The 24756-nt window shown below is 42.0% G+C and overlaps 1 protein-coding gene across 1 annotated transcript in view; it reads left to right on the top strand.

Annotated features, from left to right (window-relative positions):
• The window catches only part of LOC149439323 (uromodulin-like), an 82339-nt gene that overhangs the window by 38435 nt on the left and 19148 nt on the right, over nucleotides 1–24756 (top strand). Inside the window, exons 5-6 of the mRNA XM_089659207.1 lie at nucleotides 2852–3075; nucleotides 20422–20576. Of these exons, the coding sequence (XP_089515333.1) occupies nucleotides 2852–3075; nucleotides 20422–20576 (379 nt within the window). The remainder of the gene's footprint in view (nucleotides 1–2851; nucleotides 3076–20421; nucleotides 20577–24756) is intronic.

The raw sequence follows: 24756 nt of genomic DNA, 5'->3' as shown, positions 1-24756 counted from the left end.
TATTCCTTATCCCACTGCCGGATAATATGGGAAAGCCTCGGTGTCCCCTAGACATAGTCCTTTTATCATATACATATGAAAAGTGTAATTATCTCCTGTTCTCGGGAATGGACTTGAGCTGCCCATTGCTTCAGTCCACCCTGCTAAATTATCCACCCATGGATTTATGAAATAATTATTAGTCCCACAGACCCGAGCCACAAAATCCTTGCACATCTCCCCTGGTTCAGGATAAAATACACTCTTACTCTTACTTTGTCCCATTTGTCTATTCTAAAAGATGTTACAGATTCAAAAACTAAGAAAAACCTTTTTTTTCAAAATTTTCAGTTGTTTTTGGTTTGTTTAGCAAAAAATAAAAAACCCAGGAGGTGATTAAATACCACCAAAAGAAAGCGCTGTCTCAAAAAAAAATTACACAAATTTCATATGGGTACAGTGTTGCATGACCACGCAATTGTTATTCAAAGTGCAACGGCACTGAAAGCTGAAAATTGCCCTGGGCAGGAAGGGGGTATAAGTGCCCTGTAGGCAAGTGGTTAAATCCTTGTGGCATCTCAGTGATGCTGATCTCCTGAAACCTCTTTGCAGCAATTTTATTCTATATGCATGTACTTCAGTGATGACTGCATTTCACAAGGTGGCTCTGCTTATGGTGACAACAGTGGTCTGTGCCTGCATAATATGTGTTGAAATGCCTCTTGTAATTTCCATCAGAAGCCCATATGGCAGGGTGACAATTATTATTATACAGTATTTATATAGCTGATCAAAATATGCATAAATATAATCCCACAGTGTCCAAAAATTCCAAAAACACAATATAAGACCCAATCCAAAATATCAAAATGTCCTGCACGGTAATTAAAGTCACTCAAAATTGTGTTGCAAAACAGCCTCCAAAGTGGTTTATGGGACCATAAAACCTCAGGAAAAAGAAAAAGATTCACATAGTGCGTTATCTTCAATAACTCAAATATAAACGCATGTGTAATCCACACAAAAACACTCGTGATCACTAATAGTGCCAAAAGTGAACAACCGTGTAAGTGTCAGTGAAACAATCTCGTGAATCAAACAAAACAAAGCAGTGAAGACTTGTGAAAAAAAGTGTACACTTCTAAAGTGTGCAAATAAATACCCTTACCAAATATCAAAAACACAGGGCTTGTAATGATCTAGGCAGGGTGAATTCATATATAGTATTCCATCAAAGAGATCCTCCCAATCCCAAAGACAGATTCCTTCTGAACACCATGCTCCAATAACGATGCCCATCCAATATATGGAATAAACAATAGTGTAAATCCGCATAAAATTGAGAATATATACTTTATTATATGCTTACATTCTCCATCTTTAAAATTGTCATCATATCTGATAAAATCAAGCCAGACCTCTGGAGATCCTCTGAGTCACCAAACATGTGTGTTAACTCAGACTTTCCAGGATCCAAAATGGCCGCTCGGTCACTTCCGGTTAAGCCCCGCGTCTTGACGTCACTTCCCTTGGCGCATTTCGTCATTGGACTTAGTCATAAGAGATCTCCAATGACGAAACGCGTCAAGGGAAGTGTGCAAGTTACAGCAACTTACGCGTTTCGGTAAAACACCTTATTCATAGCCATCATCGGCAGTGCCTGAACCAGGACTTTTATGGCAGGAACACCAAATGTTATGTTAATGAAAGCGGCAGATATGAGAATATTAAAAATTACTTTTGAAGTCACATGGCGTTTAGTAATTGGGTTTGTATCCAATTTAAAGCCAAACTCCATGCAGATGTAAAATACACAAATTAACAAACCATTTGTGTTCGGGACCGGCATGTTTCACCTTCTTTATTACCAGACAATTTTTCCACATTGAGCACTGTGATACTTTGACTGGCAACATTTAAGTCATGCAGCATTGTGTCCAAATGAATTTTATATGATATTTTTGAGACAGATATTGGGGAATTCAAAATAGCCCTAATGACACATTTCTGGCTGTAGTTCCCTTAAGAATTTGGATTATATTCGGATAATACATTGCTTTTTTTTATATTGGAAAAAAAAGGTAAAAGAATTCCGTATTTATTACTATTTTACAGCCTGACTGAATTACAGTAATAAATAACGAGGGTTCAGCTTGAGCTTAAAGTGTTACTAAACCCACAACAGTAAAATCAGTCTGTATATGCAGTAAAGCATGCTTGTTATATTCACTGTGGAACCCAAGGGATTAATCCCCAGCATTGTGTAAAAAGTCTGTTTGATCCTGTCTTCCCGATCCTCCCCTACTTCTACTGTCCCCAATCCATCTGCTGATAGTACAGAGCTCTAGGAGACAATCTGCACATGCTCAGTTTGGTGTATATTGCTAGAGAGGTTTTTTTTTCTTGGGAGAGTGCATGTGATCAGCACAGGGCCAATCAGCACTGTCCAGACAGAGGTTCAGGGGTCATGCAGCTTCATAGGACAGTCAGAGGAGAATGAAAACTCCTGCCACAAACTTTAACCAGTGCTCTGCTGGACACTGATAGAAGTCACATGGTTGCTATATACTGCTGAAGAGAAAAGGTATTTAGCAGTTTATATTTACTAATATAATTGCATTCCTATGTTGTGTGTACTGTAGGAGACCAGATATAGTGAATGCAGGGTCCTGGGCTTAGTAACACTTTAAAATATTGAGCTTTAGGAATTCTGTTTGTTGTTTGTTAGGGAACTGGGCCATATGGCTAAAAGTGTCTGTGAGCAGTAACAAATAGTAAGAGGAGAGGATCAATGTACATGTGCAAAAGAACAGTTCTTGTATGCATTGCCCACTGATTGATTTATATGTACTCTTTTGTTGAATTTTCCCAGCACGTGATGATTTTCACCCTACGGTTGTCTGTGAAAACAATGCCATGACAGTCACAATGAAGCAATGTGAGCTAGAAACACTTGGTTACGACCCTTCCACAGTTCATGTGAGGGATCCATCAGTGGGCTGCAATTACATTTATATTAATGAAAAGGTCGATGGCTTCAGAGTGACATATTTTATGACCACAGCAAGATCCAATTGGTGTGGAAACACATTGACGGTAACACACTATTGATTTATTCATTCATTTAGCAGCTCTTTCAGCTTGTATGTATTGTTTACAACAGGAAATATATGGAAAACGTCACTCTTAGCATTTTGCTTCAGATTTTCCTGGAAAGATTGCCTAAAATCCAACTCCAGCCAAGACGTTTCATCTCATTTAGGGCCAATTCACACCTGATTCACACAGGGCCTCAGTCTGTGTTCCTGTGCCATTCCTCTGTGACTCAATGCAGTGTGATTTTCAGCACATTCATTTGAATGGACTGAAATCACACTGGATTGCACCAAAAGTAATGCATGTACCACTTTTCACAAAACACACTGCACTGGATTGCATAACACTGTGACACCATCTGATGCAGTGCAGGTAAACGCACTGTGTTTGGGATGCCATTAGGATTATATGGACACTCACAGCAGAGTGAATTTTGAATGTGGTGGGGGAAATGCACATGAAACATGGGTTTCCCGTACAGCATTTCAGTGTGTATGCGCCCTTAGGCCTGCGTTTTTCAGTGCATTTTCAGTTTTGCAGAAATACACTACAGTCCACTTAACATGATTTCCTATGGGTTACGTTCACATCTGTGCATTTTCTACAGGTGTTTTAGAAAATATCAGGAACTTTTTTTCCCCCACAGCAGTTGTTTTTTTGGTTCCATAGACGTCAATGGAAATGCAGCAAAAACGCATCAAAAACACAGTGCTTGCATTTTTGATGCGTTTTGATTTCTCCTGAAAGACGGCAGACATATCCCAAAAACACAGAATGCAAAACCCATCAAAAACGCATTAAAAACACATCAAGAACACATGTGAAAAAAATCTGCATAGGTGTGAACCAGGTCTCAATATAGAACAAGGAACAGTTAGGCAGCAAAAAAAAAAATCAAAAACTGACAGGGTCTCTATGTCCTTCTTGGAGAGATTTCTTTTGTAAGCATCACAGTGCTAAGGAGTGAGAGAAAATCTTTTCAATAGGGTCAGAGAAAATCTTAACTCCTCATTCTGTAAAGGAAATTGGGCTAGTGATAAGATTTAAGGGATATTTGTACTTTTTTTTTTCCTGTTTTAATATTTTTATTAAGAAAGTTTTGTTTTAGGAACACAACAAGCTCAATATACACCATGCAGGGGCCGAGCATAACAATAACACAGAAACAGATACATCCTGCTGACTTGTATTAGCCAAATAACAAAATGTCTAATGACAGCAAGGGAGGACGGCAAAAAGCCGAACCAAATATTATCAGCAGTAGTCCAACATAATACCATAAAGAGAAGAGGAAAGAAAAAAGGTTAGCAGAAAGGAAAAAGAAAATAAAAATGACCAAAAAAAAAAAAAAAAAAAGAAATCAGAAAGAAAACAGAGGAAAGGAAGACTAGGAGAATCACGGATCCAGGGCTAGCACAGGCAGCAACTACAAGAGGCCATAACTAATAGGGGGTAAGGATGGCAAGGAATATCGTATCCAAGGTTCCCAAACCTTAAGGAATCTCAGATGAGAATCATGAAGAATGCTAGACATCTGTTCATTGATCAACATATCATTCATCCGGGTCTTCACCCCTTGGAAGACAACCAAAGGGGCTCTCCAAGCTTGAGCTATGGCACGTTTGGCCGAAATAAATAGGTAGGATGCCAATTTCTGCTGAGATCTAGACAGACCCAAAATTGGGCAGTGCAGAAGGGCCACCCTTGCATCCCTACAGACCGTAATGTGAAATAGCGATTGTAGCAAACCAAAAACCCTAGACCAGAAGCCTGTCAATCGCGGGCACGACCACCAAATGTGGAAGACGTCCCCGCGTAGACCACAGTTCCGGAAACATCTATCTCCGCCAGTCGGATTAAAGTGAGCAATCCGAACCGGGGCCCAGTACCACCGCAGGCGAACTTTGTAGGCTGCCTCAAGAGTGACTGTATTGAACATTTGGCCACCATCCCCCAGGCCCTACACCAATCCTCCGCTGCAATCGAGCCACCCAGATCTTGCTCCCATTGAGAGACATAAGACAGGGATGGTGAGGAGGACCTACTGTTAAGGGAGGCATAAATTACAGAAATGAGACCAGGGGACCCTGGGGAGTGCTGACAAACGTGTTCAAAGGATGTTTTGCAGTAAGGGTATGTAGAAGTACGACGGAGGGATAGGACCCAGTGGCGCAATTGCAAATACCGATAATATTCCCGTAGCGGGACCCCCCTTGATTCTCGAAGAGACTCCCATGAAGGAAACGTATGAGCGTTCAGAAAGTCATGTACAATAACAAAGCCATGGGAGGTCCACCAAGAGAAAGAAGGGGGATGTTCTAGGCCTGACGGAAATAAAGGACTATGCGTTATCGGCAAAAGAGGTAGAAATGATGAAATCAAATTACCCGAATATTTAACAGAATCCCAGGTTCCTAAACTGTGAAGCATGATAGGGCTCAAGTCCGGAGGGCATAACTTAGGCCAAAGCAGCGTGGTTAAGGAAAGCGGAGCACAGTTGGGTAATTTCAAGAGTACCCATAACGGGATATCTATTGTGGCATGAAGCATAGACAACTGGGAAATCTGAGCCGCCAAGTAATACCTAGAAACGCGTGGAACTCCTAAACCTCCCTGTAATCTGTCAGTATATAGAGTGGCTCTAGGCACTCTGGGACGTTTATGAGTCTAAATAAAACTGAGAATCCGGCTTTGCAATACACAAAGAAAAAGTGCAGGGACCTGAATAGGAAGAGTGCAGAAAAAGTACAGGATCTTCGGCAAGATAGTCATCTTGACAGCATGTATCCGGTCAATCCAAGATAAAGAAAGAAACTGCCAAGAATGAAGCAGGGAAGTAACAGAGCGCAATAATGGGTAATAATTAGCAGAAAATAAAGTAGAGTAGGAGGAAGTAAGTGTAACGCCAAGATAAGCCAGAGAATGGGATGCCCAACGATAGGGAAATTGTGTCTGCAACCGTTCAACCAGGTCGGCAGGGAGCGTAATATTCAATGCCGTGGTTTTAGACAAATTGATGCTGAGGCCAGATATAGTCGAAAAACGGTCCAATATGACCTAGAGATTGGTGAGAGTGATGAGAGGATTAGTTAAAACCAAAAGGGCATCATCCGCATAAAAGTTGAGTGCTGGCATAGGGTACACCATAAATATCCGGGTGATTTCAAATGGCTGCAGCTAAAGGTTCAAGAGCGAGAACAAAAAGAGCAGGTGATAATGGGCATTCCTGTCTTGTGCCCCTTTAAATAGGGAAGGATGAGGGGAAAAAACCTGCATATTTAACAGAGGCCGAGGGAGACGAATATAAAAGCTGAGATCCATGCCAGAAATGCGTCACCAAACCCCCATCTAGATAGCGTATATGTCAAATATTCCCAAGAAAGTGAATCGAATGCTTTATAGATGTCCAGGGATAAAAGGGAACTCTGCTACCCTGCGACAATGTAAAATATGAATGAGATGGATGACTTTACGGATGTTATCAGCAGCTTATCATCCTGGAATGAAGCCAACCTGATCTCGATGAATAAGGGAGAGTAGATACTTGTTAATTCGGGTGCTCAGAATCTTTCCCAAAATCTTCAAGTCCACATTTAGCAGCAAGATCGGTCTGAAAGCTTGCGGTTCAAAAGCATCTTCAGTTTTCTTAGGGATCATAGTAATGAACCCTGCTTCAAGGAATTGAAAGAGGCCATCGAGTGAGGAACCAGAACGGTGGCAAAATAGTAAAGCCCAGAAAATCCATCTGCGCCTGGAGCCTTGGAGGCCTTCAAAGATTTGATGGCTTGGTAGAATTCAGAGATATCTGCATTCAGGGCATCTCGGGCTGCAACGGATAAAGAGGGTAGGTTCAGCTCAGCAGAAAAACTATCAGCATGTTCAGTGACAAAAGGTGTTCAGTTTTTGGTATAGAGAGGACAGAAAATCCGCAAATCTATGTGTAATCTTCACAGGGTCCGAGGTAAGGCCACCGCCCCTCATTCGGAGTTGAATAGGTTTATGCAAATTAAGTTTCTTGGCCAACATTGGCCCTGGTTTATTGGCGCTTGTATAAAACCTGTGTCCGGCCCAACGTAATGCCTTCTCAGCACGTGTAGTGGAGAGAAGATCAAGTTCAGCAGCCACCACATCCCGAGGCTTCCTGTTGGCCGTAGTCGGGCAGGCTTTCCAAGTAGCGTCCACCATGGCCAATCCCGAGGTCAATTCCAACATCCTCCTTTCTCTGGCCCGTTTCCTGGATGAGGCGATCTGAATCAAATGACCCCTAATGGTGGCTTTGTGAGCCTCCCACGGCCAAGGATACAGAACCAACATTGTCCGTAAAATAGGATTGAATGTGCAAAAGAACCTGGGAGCAAGAAGCCCGAGTGGTTAGCAGGGATTCGTTGAGTCTCCACAAAAAAAGAGGACCGAGCCATATCAGAAAGACACAGTGAAAAGACCAGTGGGTCATGATCAGACCAGGGGGAGGTTGAGATGACAATCTTTTGAATTAAAGATAAATGTTGGAAGGAAATGAGAATGTGATCTATCCTACAAAAGCTCAATTGGCCGAATAAAAAGTGTATTCCCGCGACGTGGGATGCATTTCCCACCAGACGTCTACCAACCCATAAGCTTGCAGCGTATCACGCAATTTAGATTCCTGAGAAAGGTCGTGATTAGGGGTCCCTCCCGTCGGGTAACGGCGATCGACAGATGAATTAAGAGCAACATTCGAATCGCCCAGCAATAATAGAATACCACATTGGTGGTGCGAAATCACCTTCAACAAGTGAGAAAAAAAATTTATGTTGAAATCTATTTGGCACGTAATAACCCACCAGGGTCACCTCCTGGTCCCAAAAGGTTCCCCGGAGGAGCGAATACCTGCCGGTGGAATCAGCAATTTCCAGGTTGCAAGTAAACAGCAGATTGCTTCTAAAAGCAATTACCACGCCCCTATGCTTCTCAAGGGCTGAAGCAGAGAAAAAAGTTGGATAATGGTGAGAGGTAGCGCGGCACGGAGGATTGAGAAAACCCTGTCTCCTACAGACAGAATGGCCCTGATTCACTAAGATGTGAGTCTACTATCAGACTCTGACCATTCAGGCAGACTCAGTTAAATCAATCAAGACCTGTCAGTCTTCTGAGCGGCGTCTAGCAATCTCATTAACCAACGTCTACTTTGCTATTAGTAAATGTGGAATCAGGTCTGTCACATTTTTAGGTGCAACACCGGATATGTTCGCTAGATGGCGCACAAGCGCGAGCTTTATTAGCATTGGCGTTTTTGTCTTAGCAAAAGAGAAAATTTAGAATAACAAATAGTACACCTATATTAGAATTTTTTTTTTTTTTTTTGCTGTTTCTCCAAAATGATCAGGAAACTAATGCATTTACGAATGAATGTCATACATTCTATTTTCAAATGTTAAACATTTTCACACTTATATCTCAAATCCCAATATAATTATATATCTTCATTCTCTTTAATCACGTAACTATTCTATGTTAAAGACAAGTGCAGCGCTATAAATGCATGTGATCAATAATGAACGCATGTAAAAACCAAAAAGTGCAAAGAATTGCAATAATGATGTAAAATGGTAAATGGTGCTAAAATAAGTTCATATAATCATTCCTGAATAATGGAATGTCCTTCGTGTGAGAGTACCAACTCAGAGAGTGCCTATGAATGGCACGTGTGGTCTGTCCGTGACGGACAGTAGTGCATGAACTCGTGAAAGGTAAACCACCCTTGGGACTGGTCTACACTCACCAGAACAAAAGTATTAATGCGCATGGGTTATACACATCACACATCTGGGGGTGCAGCGGTATGCTGGCAGCTATGGGTTAGTCATCCAGCTCCATCCATCCATCCATCAGGGTGGGTGCCCAAATGGTCCTGGGGAGGAATTAGCTCAGCCACAGGAGCCAGAAAGGTGCTTAATAGTGTAATACACTTTCACAGGGGGTGGATGACCTTTCACAAGTTCATGCACTACTGTTCATGGTTATATTTATCTTGTGTAATACCATTTTAGTAGTCTATATCATTTGACCAGCGCTCGCTTTATCATTTTTAAACTATTCTACTTTGTATCGCAAACTGTGTCTCCCACAGTGGTTTAGTGGTTAGAGCTCAGAACTTACAGCACTTGGGTCATGGGTTCTAATCCCAGTCATGGCTACATCCAAGTTTGCATGCTTTCCCTGTATGGATGTGTTTCTCCCAACACTTAAAAGACATGCTGTTAGGTTCATTGGACCTAGTTACATGGCTGAGTTTCTGCCCTTAGATTATAAGCTCCTTGACATTTATGAACGTTAAAAAAATGGAGATCAATTTCTGGGTTGTGTCAGTGCCAGGAATATTGATTAATTATGATTTTGTCTAATTACTAGAAAGTGGATGAATGTTACCTGTGTCCTGTTCTTCTGCCAATTAGGAAATGTGCACGTTTCATGCTGTGTATATTTCATTGTAACTTTTTTCTCTTCTTTTAAATCTGTCTCCTTATACAACTTGACCCCCTCCCCCACCCCATCATCACCTGTCCCATATGCAAATCTATGGATCACCGCCCCACTCTTTTTAACTATTTACTGATCAAGTGAATGTGTCTCATTTTCTATCAGCTACAGCTCAGATCTCACATTATTATACGATTGCTGATTGTATATCACCACTAGTCTGATTGAATTCACAATCCCTGGTCAGTCCCGTTCCCTTACCTCTAATAATCTTTAGGACCAGTTCACACTACATGTATTTCAGTTGCTTTTTCGGCATCACAAACGCACAGAAAGAAGGTTATATGGTTGTCAATGTCATAGTTCACATCAGCGCTTGCATTTTCAGTGCATTGCAGGTGCTGTAAACAAAGTTGACCACGCTGCATTGTTTCTGCACAGAACTGTACTGGAACACATTGAAACGTCCTTGAATGTACTAAAACGCACATGTCCCTAATTAAATTGAATAAAAAGAAAGTAGAAAAAACTAACTGGAAGGGATACAAAAATGCAATGCAACCTGTCCAAAATGCATCCAAAATGTACTGGAACACACTAAAACATGCATGCCAAAAGGGCATGCAAAAACGCATCAGGAACACATCTAGACTGTTTCTATAGTGTGAACTGGCCCTTAAGACTTGTTCACACCATTGGTGGTGCAGAAACGCATGCAAGAACACACATTTCCAGCATAGCAAAGAAATGCAATGCCCTTTGCAGATGTGCATGGTTAGGCTCAACACACTTTTAAAATAATATGCCTGCAGTATTTTTGCATGTTCCCATACATTAGGCAGGCCATTGAAATTAATGAGCTGAGGAAAAAAAAACGTAAAAAATGCCCCATTCACACAGGTCCTCTGGCCTGTACAGCATGAATGAGTGGGTTGTTTATGTGGCTAGAGCCACCTGTTACACTATGGACACAGCAGCTGTATGAACACAGGTTTTAATCTGACAGGTGTGAAGGCGTGGGGAAGTGGCCCTGAATGCTCACTGTCTGTACACCTGCACCCATATGCTTGTCAAATTATGACCCGCTTAATTCCATAGTGTAACATAGGTTGCCTGCAAATGGCGATAGCCACAAAGACAAACCACTGATTCCCATTCTACAGGCCACAGCACCCATGAGCCCCAAAACCTCAGTTACACCTCAATTACACACACACAGTTTATTTATGAACTCAGTACAGTTTTATCATTTAGATTTCACAGGAATATGGTTGGGATTATGTCCATTAATAATGTTTTTAGTGTATTTTTACCATAAATATAATTTGGATATTTTCTCTGGTGGTGGGGGGCTGTCAGGTATGCTGTACGGGGCCCCATGATATCTAACAGTGACCCTGGGTGTATGCTTGTGTCTGTGCCACCTGTATAGTTAGAAAGAACCTTGAACCTCTGCTATGTACCTCAATGGATCTAGGAATTGGACATGTTTTCAACTGAAAATACAACAATTATTAGTAATGTTTCCCCAGCAAATCAGGATCAGCTCCTCTGTGGAGAACAACGATCTCGCCATGTCTAGATGTGGTCTGGAATTCCACAAACGAACAATTCACAAAACTAAAAAATAGACTTGCAAATTACCACTAAACTCTCCTAACTACACTCCCATCCGCTCACACTTCCGGGTGTGTGCAAACGTCCTTCCGCAAACATCATGACATTTCCGGTATGACAGCTGCTCTAGCGCCTCCTCCAACAGCCATCTTGGCGTTTATTTGTGCACCATAGCAATTTTACATGCAGCTCCATTGTGTATATGACATTCGCAAATATATGTTTGCAGTTCTATTGTAGATTTGGCATTGGTGAATGTATGCTTGCAGCTATACTGTGTGTATATGACATTGGCGAATATATATTTGCCAGTAAAGGCCCAAAGTCAACATAAATTGGGGGCCCAATTTATTACGGTTAAGAGAATTGTAGAAAAAGAATAGCTAGCTGCACATTGAACACAACCTATTCATTGGTACATAACATGGTCTTGTCGTGCCATAGGGGGCTTTTGGTTTGTTATTTTGGACATACTTGCACATGTGCGCTCTAACAAGGAAGATTTGGACATATTATATAGCTAGCAAAAATAAGTGTTAGGGGTGCTAGTACATTTCAGATACTTATATAGCGCTCTTAATTTACACAGCGCTTTACATATAGATGTGTTAAATTCACATCAGTCCCTAACCCTCAAGGGGCGTACTAAGAGCCCTAACTTACATTCATACCTATACTAGGACCAATTTTGACAGGATCCAATTAACCTACCAGCATGTCTTTAGAGTCTGTGAGGAAACCGGAGTACCCGGAGGAAACTCAGGCACAGGGAGAACATGCAACCTCCAGGCAGGAGGTGCCATGGCTGGGATTTGAACCAACGACCCTAGTAGTGCCAGGTGGAAGTACTAACCATTTAGCCACTGTGCAACATACAACTAGAACATGAAATAATCCCGCCAAAAAATACATAGTACAAATGTTTATTGATCAAATACACATTCCACATTTATTTGGACAGCAACAAAAAGCTACATTCAATATCTTGGTGTGGGAAAAAAAAAAAAGCAGGATTGATGTTGCTAAAATAGAACGGTCCTGCTCATAAGAGCTTACAATCTAAAAGATTATACTTATAATGAACTGTGCTTTCACAGGTTACAGCAGGAAACAAATGGTTAATATCACTTGGGCTTATTCACAAAACAAGCTGCAGATCGAAATATCAATATAAAAATACAGGACATGCCAAAATATAAACACCTCCCCCACACATACATTTCTCACCATGTTTGTCTGAAAACTGCATTTCATTCTAAATAAAGCAAACTTGGAAGAGCAGAGCAATGGACATGTGTTAGGATTACAATGCAAAGATAATAAACACAATCATTGTACAATAACGCACAAACACACCTTAGAAGGAAGAACATGCAAAACATTTACAGCCCACATCAAAACACAGTGTGAGTGTGGCCTGGGGCAATTCACCACAATATCTCTTCCTCCCCAAACCACCACAGACAAGGACATGCAAAAATAATGTGCCTATACCAGGCAAAAATCACCCACTACTGCATCTCTATATATAAGGTAGGCCACACCCACCACTGTCATTCATTTGGTCAGAGAAAGTGTTTGCACCTGATCAATTATCTTCCCACCTGTGTTAACCCTTGGTATACAGGCCACACAAATCAGAGTCAGAAAGAAAGCCACAGTGAAGTGTACCTGTGCAGCATACAACAGAACATTGAACAGGAATGTGAAAGGGAACCCTATTGGCAATATTTCTTGGCCCTATGGGCACAATTCACTCCAGATTATCGCATGAGTTAAGGCAGTCACATGACCACATCTTGCATGCAATACTGAAAATGTCAATTCAATTTTGCTAGTATGTGGCGTTTCCCATAAATCGGAAAAACACTCAGGAAATCAAACATAAAAAGGCCTTACACCGCGGTCACATCAAAGCCGATTTAGAAATTGTGCGACGTACAGTGAAGATGCTGATTTCCTTACGATTTGCAAGACATCTGACACAGATATCTATGCAAATCGTCATAAAAGTAGTACATGTACTACTTTAGAAATCAGTGTTGGAATCGCACCCATGTGACTGCTATAATAGTAGACAATAGGGTGCCACTTGGCATACAATTTGCAAGTCGCATGCCATGCAAATCGCATGCCAAGTTGCATCCAGGGTGCACGATTTCAGGTGCGATTTGGGAATTGAAATTGTACCTGATATCCGATCTAATGAATGTGGATGTGAGTGTCTTAACGTAAGCGATTTGCTGCAGCACAATTTCAAAAGTAGTTCTTGTCTAATTTTTTCAGCATTTTGTAGCGATTTCACATATAGACTACAATAGAAATCGCAATGCAAAACACAATTGACAACGCAATAACTCATTGGTAAATCTACAGAAAACACGGTGAAATTGCCAACAAAAAGCACAATTTTAAATCACATCTAGTGTGAACCAAGCAGGCAATTAAACAAAGAAAATAAATCTTTGAAGGCATGCGGTATCTGCATGCTCAGATAAGGGTCTGTTATGGATTTGGGGGGGGGGGGGAGGGACTCCATGCCATAATTTTTTTTTTTTTTTTAAATCCACTTCTTTTGCTCACTCTTCTTGACAAACTTTCCCAAAGGACGTGGAGTGCAAACCAGCATTATCCAATCAATCATTAGTCCAGGCCCTTATCTCATCCCATGGTTTCACATTCACATTAGGTGCTACTTTAAAGGTGTTTGAACAGACAAGGCCTCATTCTAACTCACATTCTAGGGATCATTTAAACAGAAAGCAAAGATGCTGCCACCAGCACATGTATGTTAGGGTAGTCACACAGAGATCATGCAAATTCATTGCTGTGGTTGGGATTCAAACCAACAACCCTAGCGTTGTGAGACAGTAGTGCTAACCACTAATCCACAGAGCTGTTGAACACTAAACTTGCCTGTATTTCTGTGTTGTGAATCAATCCTAGGTCCCTGGGCAAGGTCAGTGTAACTAGCCAGATATCTCAAATGTGGCACAAATGTTGTGCTATGTTGCCAGTTCAGATGTATGTTGGTTCTATGTAGCCCAATACAAAGGATTGCAATACTAGTACAGGCGTACCTCAGTTTACCAACGCCTCGGTTAACGTAATTTTCGGTTTACGACTGAAAATCCATTGAAAATAATGCCTCGGTTTACACAATTGTTAATAATTTTTTTCGCAATACAAAGTGTATGTCGGCGCCGATTTTCAAATGCAGATGCCAGCCTTTTTTTTATCTTCACTATAGTTCACAAGCTTAGAAGTCACTTTCCCCGAAGTTACTGAAAACTTTGTATCTTTTAATAAACTCAAAGTAAACATTGTTTCCTTTAGGGATATAAATTCCAAGAAAACGTTCTCTTTTAGCTGGGGGAAGTGACAGGTGAATTTCTGAGCTATAGTGAAGAAAAAAAAGGGAGAATTACATTTAAAAACCAGCACCATAGTAAATAAAAAACAGCGTGGGTCCCCCCTCTCATCCATACCAAGCCCTTCGGGTCTGGTATGGATATTAAGGGGGAACTCCACGCCGAAATTAAAAAAAAAAAAAACAGCGTGGGGACCCCCTCAATATCCATACCAGACCCTTATCCGAGCATGCAGCCCGGCAGGTCAGGAAAGGGGGGGGGACGAGCGAGCGCCCCCCCCTCCTGAACCATACCAGGCCACATGCCCTCAACATGGGGGGGTGCTTTGAGGCAGGGGAGGCTCCCCCCCAAAGCACCTTGTCCCCATGTCGATGAGGACAAGGGCCTCTTCCCCACAACCCTGGCCGGTGATTGTGGGGGTCTGCGGGTGGGGGGCTTATCAGAATCTGGAAGCCCCCTTTAATAAGGGGGCCCCCAGATCCCGCCCCCCCCCCACGTGAAGGAGTCTGCGGTATATGGTCCCGCGACTCATTCACAAAAAAACAGTGTGGTGTAAAAAAAACAGTACAGGGTCTTTGACAAGTCCTTTATTAAAACAATGTCCCCCGAAGTAGATCCAACGTCAATCATGGCGGCGGCGACCCGAAAAAAGAAAAAAAAAAAGTTCCGCTCCCGTCCGAGGCTTCCAGCTTTGTGAAAAAAAGGCTAGCTGACATTTCTTATATAGGTATGGGGCGGGGCCAGCCGGGGACATCATCCCCGCCCCTCACCTATTTAAGAAATGTCACCCTGTCTCTCCACTGAGGCTAACTAACTGAATGCAGGAGACAGTCTGACAGTTCTTATATAGGTATGGGGCGGGGCCAGCCAGGGACATCTGAGTGACCCCGCCCCATTTCACATGCTTGTTGTTCCCGGCTGGCCCCACCCCATACCTATATAAGAAATGTCAGCTAGCCTTTTTTTCACAAGGCTGGAAGCCTCCGACGTGAGCGGAACTTTTTTTTTTTCTTTTTTTGGGCCGCTGCCGCCGCCGTGATTGACATTGGATCTACTTCGGGGGACATTGTTTTAATAAAGGACTTGTCAAAGACCCTGTACTGTGTTTTTTTTTTTACACCACACTTTGTTTTTTGTGAATGAGTCGTGGGACCATATACCGCAGACTCATTCACGTGGGGGGGGGGGCCGGGATCTGGGGGCCCCCTTGTTAAAGGGGGCTTCCAGATTCTGATAAGCCCCCCGCCCGCAGACCCCCACAACCACCCGCCAGGGTTGTGGGGAAGAGGCCCTTGTCCTCATCGACATGGGGACAAGGTGCTTTGGGGGGGAGCCCCCCCTGCCCCAAAGCACCCCCCCCATGTTGACGGCATGTGGCCTGGTATGATTCAGCTCGCTCATCCCCCCCCCCTTTCCTGACCTGCCGGGCTGCATGCTCGGATAAGGGTCTGGTATGGATATTGAGGGGGTCCCCACACTGTTTTTTTTTTTACATTTTGGCGTGGAGTTTCCCCTTAATACCCATACCAGACCTGAAGGGCTCGGTATGGATGAGAGGGGGGACCCACGCTGTTTTTTTGTTTTTTTTTTATTGCGGACCTTTATTTTTACATTCAGCTGTCAAAAGAAATATTATCTAGACCAGGGGTGGCAAACAAGTTAGACACAAAGAGCCAAAATTTTAAACTGTGAAAGTCAGAGAGCCACACCACGCAGTGACCTGCCAAAACAGACAAACACTCACACAAAAACACATAATTTAAACCATATTATTCACCATAACACTTTCTTCCCCTTACAAAACACAGGGATGACCAGAGACTGCGGACAGCACAGGGATGACCAGAGACTGCGGACAGCACAGGGATGACCAGAGACTGCGGACAGCACAGGGATGACCAGAGACTGCGGACAGCACAGGGATGACCAGAGACTGCGGACAGCACAGGGATGACCAGAGACTGCGGACAGCACAGGGATGACCAGAGACTGCGGACAGTACAGATGACTGCTGACCTTTGGGGAGGTGGGAAGCGGGTACCTGAATTTGACAGGTACCCGCTCTTACTTCCGCAGAGTTTTTGTTTGATCTTACCTGTTCCTCGATCCAGCCGCGCTCTGTCTTCCCGGCTTCTGTAATGACGCTCGGCATGACAGCCGGGTGCCCAGTGCGCATGAGCGAGAAGCACTTGCGCTTTGTGATTGGTCCGGCGGCTTCTGGGATCTGTCATGTGTCCCAGGTACCGCCTTACCATTCACAAAAAGCACCGCTTCTTGTGCATGCGCACTTGGCACCCGGCTGTCATGCCCAGTGCCCACACTACAGAAGCCGAAAGACAGCGCGCCACTGGATAGAGGAACAGGTAAGATCAAAGAAGTAAGAGCAAAGAGCCGCATTCATTTTGGCCAGGAGCCGCATGCGGCTCGAGAGCCGCGTGTTCGCCACCCCTGATCTAGACCTTCGAAATAAGTAAAATCATTACAGAAATAATTATAAAGGATAAGAAACAAAAATAGAATCACTAGAACTAAGGAAATCAAATTAGAATACATAAAGCTATGCTTAGTGCTTTTTATTAAACACAGTAGACGTGACCGAGTGTCGGATGTCAGAGGAATCCACACTGAGATTTACTACTGAGCAGTGGCCAAAAAGCAAGCGCCTACAGAGGACGTCTAAAATGTGTTCTGCACATGCTCAGTTATATCGGCCAAAGACACTGCACGGGCGTCTAGATTTTTACTGTGTCAATTTCCTTTAAAAAAACTATTTTTAACACATTCTTAATTTTTTTTGAAATGGCAGATATTGTTTAAAGTGAAGTCCTGATATTTGGCAAAACAAATTTCTAAGTGAACATGTCTCTGCAGTGATTTTTCATGGTGTTAGACATGCTTCTTAGCAAGTCTGCTTTGTGAGTCTGATTCCGGGCGTGTGTCTTGTTAGAAAATTCGATTAGGCGTCTACTTATGGGCGCTGCTCAATTATAAATCTCGTTGCGGGGTAAACGTAGACGGTCGCTCATAAAAATTAGACGTTCGCCCACGAATATGCGCCCACGCCCAATAGTAAATCAGGGCCACTATGTCCACGTCCTGGGACTTAAAATGATGGAACACTTTAGAACGTTTGGTCGGAGAATTAAGACCAAAGATATTTTGAGAAAAAATTTTCAAAGGTTTTAAAGCCATACTGAGTCAAAAGGAATTCAGCTGCCAAAGTACGCTAGGAATAACGGTCCAGTCCTCAAATGCAACCTTACCCTAGGCTGCCCTGGATCCGTGAGAATAGAGAAAAAAGAAACAAGAGACATAAGAAGAAAATGTACACTCCAAGATAGTGTAACGAAACCATAATCAGTGGAAATTGCGTCCCAACCGCAAGGACACACATAGGGGGTGGCTCTACCACCGGGCACATGGGTGTGTCATAGACAAGATAATACAAAATGAACCTGCATGGGGAGGGGAAGAGACAGGGAAGGGGAAGGAAAAGGAGGGGAAAAAAAAAAGGGGGGGGGGACATAACAGGCAAAAAGACAACATCAAGCACATTATCGTAAGGAATGCATAATATGACACCGTAACATAGAGAAAATGTGAACAGGTATACAGACATATCAGCATACTAGAAATGAGGTATTCCTGGGTCACGGTCCCGTAAGATCGGAAACAATCGTATAAGGCATAGGGCCATGAGCCAGGAAGGCACCTGGAATATATAAAGAGGTACAATAACACCCCCCTGCTCCCCAAAAAATTAAAAACAAAAAAAAAACACAACAACTTACGAAAAATTCGCCCTACAAGGGCCAGTCAAGGTCTCCGCACCATCAGAAGTGTGGAGAGTCACATCAATGGGTCAAGCCATCTGGAAAATGAAACATCTTACCCATCCAACCGTACTCAACCTGGATCGAAGCGGGAGGATCCAGACAACGGAGGGGTACTAGGGAGGGAGCATTTATGGCTGACAACTTTCTCTCATATACGCCCCAGCTGAGATGAAGGAGGATGCGATCCGGAGGGCTGCATCGGGCTGTCAGAGGTATCCCGCGAGGGCAGAAGGTGTAGCGCCTCCAGGATTGACTTGGCCTCTTCCGGATTGTGGACAACATGGCTCCGACCTTGGTACGTGAACGTGAGCTTAAATGGAAAGCCCCATTGGTACTTGGTGTGACGGTTCAGGAGGACTGACGTGAAATGTTTCATCTGTCGACATTTCTGGATGGTGGATGGTGCCAGATTCGCGAACAGCTGGTACGGATGACCCTGAAAGTAAAGATCTTACTTGTCTCGTGCAGAGCGAAGGAGCGATTCTTTCGTACAGTAATAGGTGACTTTAATTATGATGTCCCTGGGAGGACCCTCAGACCTCCTTGGACCCAGGGCCCGATGAATGCGATTGAACTCCAAATGGTTTATCAGTATCGCCGGATCCAACTCTTGAAAAAGCGCAGAAGCGGTGGATGTGAGGTAGACGGCTTCCGGCAGGCCTTGCAGGCGAAGATTACCCTGACGGGACCTATTCTCAAAATCTTCCAGACGCATGAGAACCGCATCACCGTAGCTGCGGCGTCCATCTTATCTTCAAGAACATCATTGCGGCTGCCCAACTCGTGAATTTCTTTGGTGAGATGATTCGTCAGTCTGGAGGTAGCGGTATGAAGCTCCTGCTACAGCATGGTCTTGAACCTGGCCAGGAGGTCTGCGTCCTGCAAGGGGGGCTGCGGGTGGTCTGCGTCCCGTAAGGAGGGCTGCGTCCCCCAAGGAGAGCTGCGGGTGGTCTACGGCCCTCAAGGAGGGCTGCGGGTGGTCTGCGGCCTGCAAGGGGGTCTGTGGAGATGTCAGGCAGGCTCTCCATGTCTGACATGGTGTCCGGACCACCTGAGGGTAGCGGCGAGGATGTGGCCGAAATCGAGGCCGGGGATTCCGCTTGCAAGTAGGCAGCATCTGCGGGCCGGCTCTGCAAGCGAGCACTGGAGGCATGGCGGGATGCTGATTTCTTCCCCATAGTTGGCGGGGGGGTCAGCGGAGGGTGAGGGGGGCAAAAAAAAAAAATCGGGGCTCCCCAGGAGGCAGAGGAAAACTTAATGTGCCCAGAGGTGGAGGAGCACGGCTAACGAGCTGCCATTCCTCGCGCTGCTCACGAGCGCCCCCCGATATTTGTACTTTTAGTACATTTATCCTTAAAATGCGGATCCCCTCTCCCCCAGAAAGCTCCTTGAGACCTGGTTCACACCAATGCATTTTGTAGTAATTTTTGAAGAAATGTACTACAGTCCATTTAACATGGTTTCCTATGGGACATGTTCACATCTATGCTTTTTCGAGCAGCTGCATTTTTGGAAATGTTCAGGGACTTTTTTAAATGCAAAACATTGCATTTTTGGTTCAATAGACTTCAATGGAGATGCTGCAGAAAACGAATGTAGTGCGTATTTTGACGTGTTTGCATTTTTAATGTGCCCAGCAACAAGTTGACCCCCCCAAAAAATGCAAAACAAATCAAAACCACCAAAAAAAAGCACTGTAAAATGGACCAAACACAAACTGCATTCATGTGGACCAGGTCTAATTTTTTCACTTACCAATCTATGGTTGATGAAGATCTTATCTTTGGGGCCACTGGGTGCTACATAGTCTCTTCACAAACCTCCTCTCCCCCTCCCGCCCAGCAGGTCCATGCAAGGCAGAAGACTTTCCATTTTTTGCTAGGGGAGCCTGTTGATTGTTGGGCTCAACGATTGACAGGCTTCATTTCCATTAAGCAGAGTGAAGTGAAGCTGTTTTTTTATCACTAATTACTTGACAGCGACAGAACAAATGTATGAAGTAAAAGGTCTAACTTGTTTCTGTTTGCTTACAACACTTTGTCGGTATTTCCTTCTTTCCACAGTACGATCAATCCTATATCAATATTTCCAACACCGTGTACATTGGAGTCCTGGATACACCAATCATCAGATTCAATAATATCAGCTTTAACTTTACCTGCGTGTATAAACGGGATATGATAACAAGTCTGAAACTGCCTGGAAATATAACCAAACAGTAAGAAATAATATCACACTAACTATATAAGCGTTTTGCTTATGTAAAGACACTAACATAATTTTTCGTTTTCTTTCATTAACCTCTCATTTCCATTAATGGGTTTATGATATTTATAACATTTTAACATGAATACTATTTATACTGTATATGTCTTAGACTTTTGTGGATCCAGGAGCATGATATTTTGCACTATATGTTGTTAGTACAGGCCTAGCCTTAGATTTTTTTTATCATGTTCAAGTGCATTGTTGTGGGCTTTTGAATTATGTCTCAAAAACATGATTTATCAAGACATAATCCTATATAACATCAAGTCAGCATAGCCGGATGTTAAGGGGTTAATTTGTCTTGGTTGGAAAGTCGAATGACCATCTAGCTAGAGAAATGTAATGGGTGAAGGGATTTTTTTTTCTTTCCTCCTAGAGACAATACTATTTTGAAGTTCTACAGGTGATCAAACACCATTATTCAGACTTCAATAAGCAGGTAAACATATACAAGGTCTGGACATGACAATAGAGGAACCAAACTGATTGTCTGAGAGCTTACCCAAACCTTGTAGAGTGTGATAAACCAACAGACCTCTGAAACTATCACAATATACTATTGTCCACCAAGGGTGAAAGCATTAACAGTTGTTTACCATGATTCCAATACAAGAGCCAGGCAAACAGAGAGTTTTTCCCTACACATAGAAAATGTTGGTTCTAAAACAAAGAAGTGAAATTCAGGACATTTAAGTCTAAAAATTAACTGTATATAATCACAAAGATATACTACAAAAACATATTATAAATGAGATGTTATAAAAGATAGGTTTTACACACCACTAAATATTCAGCAATGGGAACTATATATCACTAACTTGAGTATTGAGATGATGGAAAGTAAGATGTATTATAAACTAGCATTAGTTACATGTCTTATCAGGAAACAAACAGGATGGTATTTCAAGAAGGAATAACTGAATATACACCTATATTCCATGGTCCCTATTTAGAATATTATAGGTATGATCACTTATATCTGGAAAAAGACGTATATTTGATCCCTGAAATTACCTTAAGATTCCACCCGAGGTATGAGTCATCTCAAATACTCAAATTGTTCTATGATACATGACCGCCACCTGGCGGGCAGGTGAGAAATAGCTTATGTACACACATTTCTCAACTAGCCAATCAAGAAGCCTGGTGGGAAGGTATCTTAGAACAATGGATTAGTTGGTATAAAAGCCCTTGTACCTTTAAGAAAGAAAAACCTGATCAAAGAAAAAAACCTCATCAAAAAAAACCTCATCAAGAAAAAACTCATCAAAAGGAAAGACCTCAGCAAAAGAAAACCTGACTGAAGAAAGACCTGATTCTGAATAACTACTCTTCCATACTTTCAAACTTCCTAAAACTTTACTAAATTTCTAAACCTCTATCCTTATAACTTCCTACATTCTCCCATACTAAATATCTATCACTTGCCCTATAATATCATTTCTAAAGGCGTTCCACTGCCAGCTAAATCCACGGGAGAGTTGCCTAGTCTGAATGCCGGGTGCGGTGAGATTGTTTATTTGATTTTGTATTACCTATTTTCTCTGTTGTGTGGAATCATAAAATTACCTTAGTGTATCACAACAATATTGGGTAGTTAGATATATGTAGAGAGATCCTGTTTTACTGTTAAAAATTGTTTGTTGCCATATTATAATTTTTTTTATATTTCATAATTTATTGAATATTAATAATCAGAGTATAATATATCAAGGGCCAGCTTCTTGCAATCCTATGGCCACGGCTTGTGAGAATATAACCTTTGAGATACTCGAAATTATTAATTATTAATAAATTTAATAAATAATCAGAAAAAAAAATTGTGATATTGATGTAATTAGTTAGAAACCTTATTATTGTGTCTTACATTGGTAGGATATATTTTTGATTGTGTGTACCAATGTTCATTTATCACCAGTCTTTTGCGTTTTGTGTTAATATATATATAATTTTTGTACATAAATAAATTTTTATATTTATCTATTATAAGGCAAATTTTGTGTGTATGGTACGAAATCATATTGGCTAAAAGAATTCAAGGTATAATAATAAGTGGTGATCAAATTATCAAGGTGTCCAAATTATTGGTTCACTAAATATTTGCCGTATATTAACGGCTGGAGGCACTGTAATATTTCATCTAAGGGAAAGGGACACGCCCTTTATAAATAAAATATATCCTTACATAAACCACCACAGCATGCTAAGTAATCAGTAAATGCATAGCTCCCAACTGTCCTTGATTTTGAGGGACTGTCCCTGATTTGGAACAAAGTCCCTTTGCCCCTCCTTCATCCTCATTTGTCCCTCATTTTGATCTGATCTATGTAGTTGTATATAAAATTAACTATTTATCTATCAAAGAGTGTTTTACAGTGTAAAACCTTTCATCCAATTTCTAAATGGCTGAATTTGTATATTTCAAAAGCCAATATAAAAAGGAATAGTAGTGGTAAAAAAAGCACTTGTGGGTTTAACCAATCATTCTCCTTTAATGGGGGCATGGCAGGGGGTGTATCCTATGTCTACATACTTTTGCTAATAGGTGTCCCTTGTTCCCATCTCAGAAAGTTGGGAGGTATGGTAAATATAATACACACTAAGGGATTTACACTCACCGACCACTTTATTAGGTACACCTGTTCAATTGCTTGGTAACACAAATTGCTAATCAGCCAATCACATGGCAGCAACTCAATGCATTTAGGCATCTAGATGTGGTGAATACTATAACAATTATGCGCAGTAAAGACATGGAAGCTGTACGCAACAGCCATCTTGTTAAGGTCTCAGCCATTTTGTTTTTCTCCCCTGCTCTTTAAAATGGAATTTGTAGCTATAAGTTGTAACAAAACTTCAAAAGAGCCTCTTATCTTAAATAAAACACAAATAGAGGCCAGCTCAAGAGCTGTAAACCACTAATTAGTCTTGGCAGGATGTCTATTTTGCAAAGACACTTTCCTCTGCCCTATCGTAAAATAATAACTCAGTCAGCCATCACACATGACCTGTTATTCCATTAGAGCTCTAGGAATGCAGAGTGTGCCATAAAACATCTATTCCACATGTAACAATTCCACATACAATTCATAAAATTCAACAGGAACTGGGCATATTACTATTAGGTATATATTTGGATAGATCATATCATGCTGAACCAAACAAGGTCCTACATGACTATGTTAGCACACAGGAAAAAGGAAGAAAGCAGTCTCTTCCCTCCTGGGTGACAAAGGTACATTGTGTTTGGTATCCTTGAGTTTGAAATAGAATTCTGAATATTAATCTGCCTGTTGCTAGAATACCACCTGTACATACTGGAAGTTAATATTAGTATGAAATTGTAGTTGGGACTTGGTCATAAACTTGGTGACCTCCTAGTACCAATCCCCTAAACCAGATGATTGGTCAGTTGTTCTCAGGCGACACCCCTTTAATATCATAGAAAAGGGCTTACAGGTGTGGTGAAGGGGAGCTCTCATGTAACATCAACCAAGGAACATCTTAATGGACTTGAGAGCAAGACAATAATTTTTGCTCAGACAATTGGACTCTGCTAAACCAGGACTTTGCAAATACTTTGCCTTCTTAACTCCTTTCTCTTATTTCTCTGTTGCTTTATTGTTCTCTTTATGTCTTTATAACATCTTTTTCTGTAAATATTTTATTTGCACCATTTTGACCTTTTTAGTAATAAACCCTATTTTGAAAAGTGTTGAAACTGTCTCTAAAGCTTTTAATGCAAACTAAAGAATCCCTGTCTCTTGAAGAGTGTTACTGTATACAATAATCCTCTGCATATACCTCTCTGTGGTGACAGTGTGTGTTGCAGACGCTTATGCTAATATCATAGTGTTATTGCTAGGATTTGTGAATTTCCTTCTTCTGTGTAAAAAGGTGGTGGTGGCAGTGTGAAGGGTTAATTGCGTAATTAACCTAACCCAGTGACAATCACTCTCAGGCTGCTGGCACATACATTGTGGTCCCATGAGCTGGAAAATCTTTGTGCAGGGTGCAACTGAGAGTGGCATTGTTATGCAAGTGGCAGCGCGGTGCAAGATTGGCTGATCCTTGGTCATGAGTTGGTGAGAAGGTCAGGGGTCGGGCACTGCGTTCCGTCACAAATACGA

The sequence above is a fragment of the Staurois parvus genome, unplaced genomic scaffold (genome assembly GCF_062004578.1).
Source record: "Staurois parvus isolate SC_StPar_1 unplaced genomic scaffold, SC_StPar_1.0 ptg001134l, whole genome shotgun sequence".
Classification (NCBI taxonomy): domain Eukaryota; kingdom Metazoa; phylum Chordata; class Amphibia; order Anura; family Ranidae; genus Staurois; species Staurois parvus.
The sequence above is the reverse complement of the archived record's forward strand: the minus strand, read 5'-3'. Positions and strand labels throughout refer to the sequence as shown.